Source organism: Myotis daubentonii, chromosome 3 (assembly GCF_963259705.1).
Source record: "Myotis daubentonii chromosome 3, mMyoDau2.1, whole genome shotgun sequence".
Taxonomy (NCBI): Eukaryota; Metazoa; Chordata; class Mammalia; order Chiroptera; family Vespertilionidae; genus Myotis; species Myotis daubentonii.
Genome location: NC_081842.1, coordinates 58,205,534 through 58,211,586, shown reverse-complemented (window position 1 = coordinate 58,211,586; position 6,053 = coordinate 58,205,534). Strand labels below are relative to the sequence as shown.

The following is a 6,053-nucleotide window of genomic DNA, read 5'->3' as shown; positions in this document are numbered from 1 at the left end:
TTCTCAGTCAATTTTGATTTTATTAAACTCAGCATTGTAAAAACCTCATAAAATAACCCTTATCAATTCTCCCCTGCCGGACTCACACATTCCCGCTCTGGAAGAGCTGCTAAGAGAACGGGCAGAAATTTCTCCTGTCGTGTTGCCACTGGCAAACCTTGTGTTCCCACTTGTGGATTTGTTTATCCCTACTCTCTTTTCCAAAAAGAGACGTGTGTGATTGTACTCACAAATGGAAAGATATCCTCTATTCAAGTCAAACTCTACTTGGGTCATTTCCTCCACCCTGAGCAGCCATCTGTCACCCCAGCGTGCCACTCTGACTAGGCCATCCCAAGAGGAGCCCACACGCATATGCACGAAGACATAGATCCATTTGGAGACTGGATATCATCTTTAATAATAATGCCACAGCCCAGCATCCTTTTTGTTGCTGTAGTGGTTGTGATCGTGTGTGTGTGTGTGTGTGTGTGTGTGTGTGTGTGTGTGTGTGTGTGTGTGTTCCTGAACAGATGAGGGGCCAGAAGCTCCCAAGCAGGTCTCAGCCAACAGCTCTTTTGAGCAGCGACTAGAAGACAGTCTCCATAGTGGCACGGAGGCTGGGCTCCTGCCTCCTTTCCTCCTGGGCCACCTCCCGTGCATTCAGAGGACAAGGCTGAGGTCTGGGCCAGCCCAGATTAAAGGGCTTCTCAGCAAATATGAGTCTTCAGTCCTCAGTCCTCACTGCCTCTGACCAGAGGTATGAGCCTGGGCAAAGTACACACTGCTAGGCACAGGTGGACAACCTGGGCCAGCCATGGTCCCTCTGTCACACTGTGGCAGCACCACAATGGCCCAGCCCTGAGCAGAAAATCCAGAGCTTCTGAGGCCATTGGATTAATTCCTTTCAGAGATAATCAGGTTGTAGCCCAGGCCCTTTCTGGGGCCAGCCAGAGAGGGACAGACTCAGCCCATGATGGCTACACGGCTGTCATTTCCAACCCCAACCTAAGAGCCTGCCCTCCTGCCATCTCTACTCTCCAATTCCTCACATGCCCACTAGGTCCACAACCCAGACATGGCAGGGGAGGTTAGCATGATGGTGAGTCGAAAGGCGGCCATGAGAGACCTGGGCTGAGCTGGAACTGCAGCCACGTGCCAGCCTGAAGCCAGCCCTCTCTCCCATGGTCACTACCAATCAGAGCTCTCTGAAGCCGGATGGGACCCCCACAGGGCAAGGCAGCAAGTTCTTGGCCTGGTGCAGAAGGAGAAAACCAAACTGGCTCCACAGTCTCATCTCCACCCGCTCTGTGCCTTAGGAAGGCAAGGAGCCCAAGTCCCCAGGACAGTGGTATCAGCTGTTGGGGAAGCACCGTTGTCCAGGTGAGGCCTCGGGCCGGAAGCCGTGTTTGATCAGTGGGCTGGGGTAGTAGGTAGTTGTGTACACATTGGTCTGCTGCAATGGGTAGAAGCTGGCTTTGTCATCAGGAATCAGGTTATTCTTGTTCAGGGTCTGTGGGAGAAGGAAGGAACAAAAAAAGGGGGTAAGGGACAGACAGGGAAAGCAGACAGCCAGGTTAAGGAGATCAGGAGCCAGTCAATGAAAGGACATTCTAACTGCTGATGTAGTATCCTGTTCACAACACCTTCCCAAGTGCCCAGCCCAGTAAGCCCACCTTAGAGCCAGAACCATGGCACCCATCACCCTGCCCTCTGCTTCTATAGGAGGGCTCTCACCTTGAACTCCATAGGTGTGTACTTCTCATTCTTAGGGGTGCCCCCACCCTTGTAGTGCAGGTGGTTTGGTGTGGCAGGATGGACGAGTGTGGACTCCTGGGACTGGCGCTGGCAGTGCTGGCAGGACAGGTACACGGCCAAGGTCAGCAGCCCAGAGCCCAGGAAGCAGGAGACGCCCGTGGCTACCAGGTGGATGAGACTGAACCCTGGGAGAGGGAGAGGTAAGTGGTAAGGAAAGGGCCACTGTGCAGCGGAGAGCCTCCCAGCTGCTTCCCAATAGGAGGCTCAGAGACATAAAGGAAGAGCTTTGAGCCCAGAGCCAATGGGAACAGGCAGGCTGGGCAGCCCCTCACCAGGGCCGCTCCCACAGGACCACCTAGGGCCTGGGTCAGAGGCAAGCAGAGGATGTGGAGTTGGGTGGCTTGTGACTTCTTGAGTATAGACTTGATGACTGCCTCCTAGATGGGGGCACGGATGAAACTGCCCAGAGCCCCCTCCGCATGGCCTGAAGCACTGGGGAACCTCCGCAAGGTTTGTCTATCTGGAGTGGGAGGTGGAGAGGTTCCAAATTTCAAAGTACGGTGGGCCTCCTCCTGGAAGAGGGGGGTAGGGGACAGTGTTATAAAGGTGTGGGGGGCAGGTTCCTTTTACCTTCACAGCCGGTGGCCTCCTCCACACTGGAGGCAGGCAGGATCACTGCAGGAAGACAAGCAAAGAGGGTGTTGGGGCCGAGGGGGGGGCAAGAGGGGTCCCCCTGGGTCAGCACTGAGCTGTGGGATAGGCCTGGGGCTACCTGCCTCCCACCCTGATGTTCTATCCTGCACCCCCACCCCCCAGGGTACATGCTTCAGAAAGGGAAGGAAGCTGGGGCTCAGTGGGAAATGGTGGTGAGAAGGGGCCGGCTGGAAGACCTACCGGGAATCTCACTGTAAGGGCAGGGGCGGCTCTGGCTGCTGTTGCCAGCACAGGTGCTGGGCCCTGGGACCAGGTCCTCACAGTGCCGACTGCGGGCTTGGACTCCATCCTCAGTGCATGCGCTCCACTCGGACCACAGTGACCAGCCTTCTGTGGGTTGTGGGTTGGGACGAGGTTAACTGCTTAGCACCCTCTGGTGGGGACTGGAGGGCTCCGGGGTGCTCCCCAGCCCCGGCCAGGCGGTCTCAGTACCTGGGCAGGCCTGCGTGGCACACAGTGCCTCCTCCGTGTGCAGCCCCAGGCAGATGTCCTCGCCTGGGGAGGGCGCGGGGCTGGTGCAGGACCGTGTGCGTTGATAGTGGCCACCACCGCAGGAGGCTGAGCAGGGGGACCAGGAGGTCCAGCAGGACCAGGCGCCCCGCACTACAAGGGGATAGGGTGTGTGGGGGGAGCTGCAGGTGCAGGCAGGACCCCGAGGCAGTCTTCTGCCCCTTCCCAGGCAAGGCCACTTCTGCCCTGGGCCACACAGACCTCAACACCTGCTCCACCCCGACTCCCACAGCTCACTGCGGGGAGAAGCCCCTCCCTGTCAGGGGTGGCAGGGGAAAGGCAGGCTGCAGAGGAGTCATCAAATACCAACTCAGAACAAGCTCCTTATCAGGCTAACCCACTAGAGGAGAGAAAAAGAAATGACAGGAAGGTGAGGAAAGCTCTGCTCTGTGGGAGTGGCTGCTGAGTCCTTGCTCAGGACTATTGCTCTGAGGCCCCTGGACAGAGACGGCAGGGAGAAGAGGTCACCGGAGCATGACCTGTGGCCTGGGAGTCTCCTCGATGGGGGTTCCCCGGGTGGAGGTTTCCCAGGATTACTTAGCACAGGGTTACCTGGACAAGCCTGGGGGTTGCAGTCCTGGTACTCGGTGGCGTCACCCACGCAGGGCAGGCCCCCGTTGCGGGGCTCGGGGTTCGTGCAGGTCCTCTTGCGGACGTGGAAGCCCAGCTCGCAGTCCCGGGAGCAGGACGACCAGGGGCCCCAGGAGGCCCAGCCCCCGCTCACCACGTGCTGGGCGGTGCCCCCGCTGCGCAGGAGATCCTCCACCAGGGCTGAGGGTGGAGGGGCTGGCTTCAGCAACAGGGGCTTCTTCCGAGAACCGAACGGAGCCACCCAGAGCTCCGCCCCGGCTCCCAGCCTCATCTGCCCCCGCCCCTCGCTCCCCGCCGGGGAAGCTGGGAGGCAGGTGGGGAGGGTGGGACGGGAGTGAGGGGCTGTACCGTCTGTGTCACAGGTTCCCGAGCTGTCTGCCGGGCAGGTTCGGGTCTCCGTCCTCCTCCTGCCAAACTGCAGGCCGTGGGGGTCGGGCAGGGGCGCGCGGCACGTGAAGCGGAATCGCTGCTCCTGCCGCGCCCCGCCCTGGGTCACGTTCACGGGCAGCCACGGCGTCCAGGGCGTGTTGCGCCGCACTTCGGGGCAGCCCTCCGGGTTGCAGGTCTTGAATTCCTTGGGGAGAGGAGCTGGGGCTGTTTCATAGCCTTGCAGCCCCCAGGCCTGCCCCACGGTCCCGCCCGGCCCACCCTCCTGTAGGTCACAGATTCCGAGTCCAGCCCGGCCCTCACCACGCCGCAGCCGGGGCAGGAGTTGCCATTCTCGCAGGCCCGACGCCGCGACTGCACGCCGCCCCCACAGTTGCTGCTACACTTGCTCCAGGAGCCCCAGGATGCCCAGAAGATCGGTACTGGGCAGGGCGTGTTCTCATTGCAGAACCTGAGGGGCATGAAGGGAGGGGGTCAGCCCTCTGGGGAGCAAGCGCCCCCTTCCCTTGTAAGAGGCACTGGGAGTGCAAACTAAGAAGGACGAGAGTCCACTGGATAACCTGGAAAACCCCAGCCCCTTTCTAGAGGCCGGGAAAGCCTGGGACCTCAGGGCCAGCTTCTCAGAACCCCCCAGCACAGACTAGCTCACCGCTCCTCCCGGCTCTTGCCCACGCAGATGCGGCCCCCGTGGCGGGGAGCAGGGTTGCTGCAACTTCGCTGGCGGACCTGGAATCCTATTCCACAGGTCGTGCTGCACAGGGCCCACGACGACCACGTGGTCCACGCCCCGTTCCTGGCGGGGTCGGAGGGGACAGAGACAGATGACATCTGAGCCCTTGCTTCTCTGATCTAGTCTACTTCTGGGCAGATAGACTTGTTGTCAGGAAGTGGCAGACAGTGACTCAACCATCTATCCATCCATCCATCCATCCATCCATCCATCCATCCATCCTCAAACATGTGTTGAGAGCTTTCTTGCATATATCAGACTGTGCCCAGGGCAAAGGATACAGAGATAAGACCTGGGCTCGACTCACAGGGACAAAAGGACACATTCTCTAGAAACGGCCCCTATCGCCTTTCCCATCTGCAACCTTTGTTTCAGCCTTCTTGGTTAGCCGATTCTTGCACTCAAACCCATGCTCCCTCTCCTGCTCTACACCCTCAAGTGCTTTGCTCCAACCTTAGACACCACTCACTTCCGTCTACTTTGACTCCAATTTTCAAATGTTGGCTCTACCACTTACTGGCTGGAAAAGCCTGGGCAAGTGACTAAAACCTGTGTGCCTCATCATTCGCTTATCTTTAAAGTAAGGATAATGATTGTATGCCTACCACCATCAGGTTCTTGCGACAGTTAAATTAATAAATGTATACAGAATTAAGTTATTTTATGAGTGTCCAGAATTGGGGGTTACTTGTGATAACCACTTTATGAGGCCCTCAAGTACTAGGCAGTGTGCAGGCACTTTATACACATCACCTCCTGTAACGCTCTCAACAACCCTTGGGGTGGGAGTGCTGGCCTCACTTAGAGAAGCTCAGAGTGGTTCAGTGGCTCGGCCAAGGCCACACTTCCAGGCAGTGGCAATTCAGGACTGGCACCAGGCCTGCCTGCCTTACCACCATGCCATGCTGCCCCTCATGTCTGGGACAGTAAGGCTTATTAAGGCTAAGGCCTGTCCAGGAGTGACTCCCAAGTCTGTCCAGCCTTCCTCTTTGTATCAAGCGTTCTCACAAGGCAGAACTTCTCTCCCACTAAAGTGGAGGCTCCCCCAAGGCTCATGTGTCCTGCCTCAGACTTTAGCTACCTGTCCAGTTGCCTGTAAAGCGCTGACGTGGTTTCCACCCTTTAGCGCAAACATCTGGCTAGGGATGCCCCACTCCAGGTTAAGACAGTGGCCATGCAAACCCTGTATCCACACATACCTGGAGCAGTTGGCAATGTGGATGGCTGGCCCCAGGCAGTCTCGGCCCCCACAGCGGGGTTGAGGGGTATCACAGGCTCGGGCCCGACACAAACAAGAGCCTGAGTTGTCCCCATCCAAGTGCTCACACGGTTGCCATGGTGACCACGGGCCGAAGCCCCCGTCCTGAGTCACATTCCGCACCTG

At 58.3% G+C, this 6,053-nt stretch overlaps 1 protein-coding gene across 1 annotated transcript in view; it reads right to left on the bottom strand.

The window, feature by feature from the left end:
• Window positions 1-365: 365 nt before the first annotated feature.
• The window catches only part of SEMA5B (semaphorin 5B), a 115,942-nt gene continuing 110,254 nt past the window's right edge, over window positions 366-6,053 (bottom strand). Inside the window, exons 13-22 of the mRNA XM_059687648.1 lie at window positions 5,869-6,050; window positions 4,589-4,732; window positions 4,243-4,390; window positions 3,901-4,126; window positions 3,514-3,732; window positions 2,884-3,054; window positions 2,632-2,781; window positions 2,368-2,412; window positions 1,717-1,922; window positions 366-1,492 (exon numbers count right to left, since the gene is read on the bottom strand). Coding sequence (XP_059543631.1) covers window positions 1,334-1,492; window positions 1,717-1,922; window positions 2,368-2,412; window positions 2,632-2,781; window positions 2,884-3,054; window positions 3,514-3,732; window positions 3,901-4,126; window positions 4,243-4,390; window positions 4,589-4,732; window positions 5,869-6,050 — 1,650 coding nt within the window. The 3' untranslated portion in view covers window positions 366-1,333. The remainder of the gene's footprint in view (window positions 1,493-1,716; window positions 1,923-2,367; window positions 2,413-2,631; window positions 2,782-2,883; window positions 3,055-3,513; window positions 3,733-3,900; window positions 4,127-4,242; window positions 4,391-4,588; window positions 4,733-5,868; window positions 6,051-6,053) is intronic.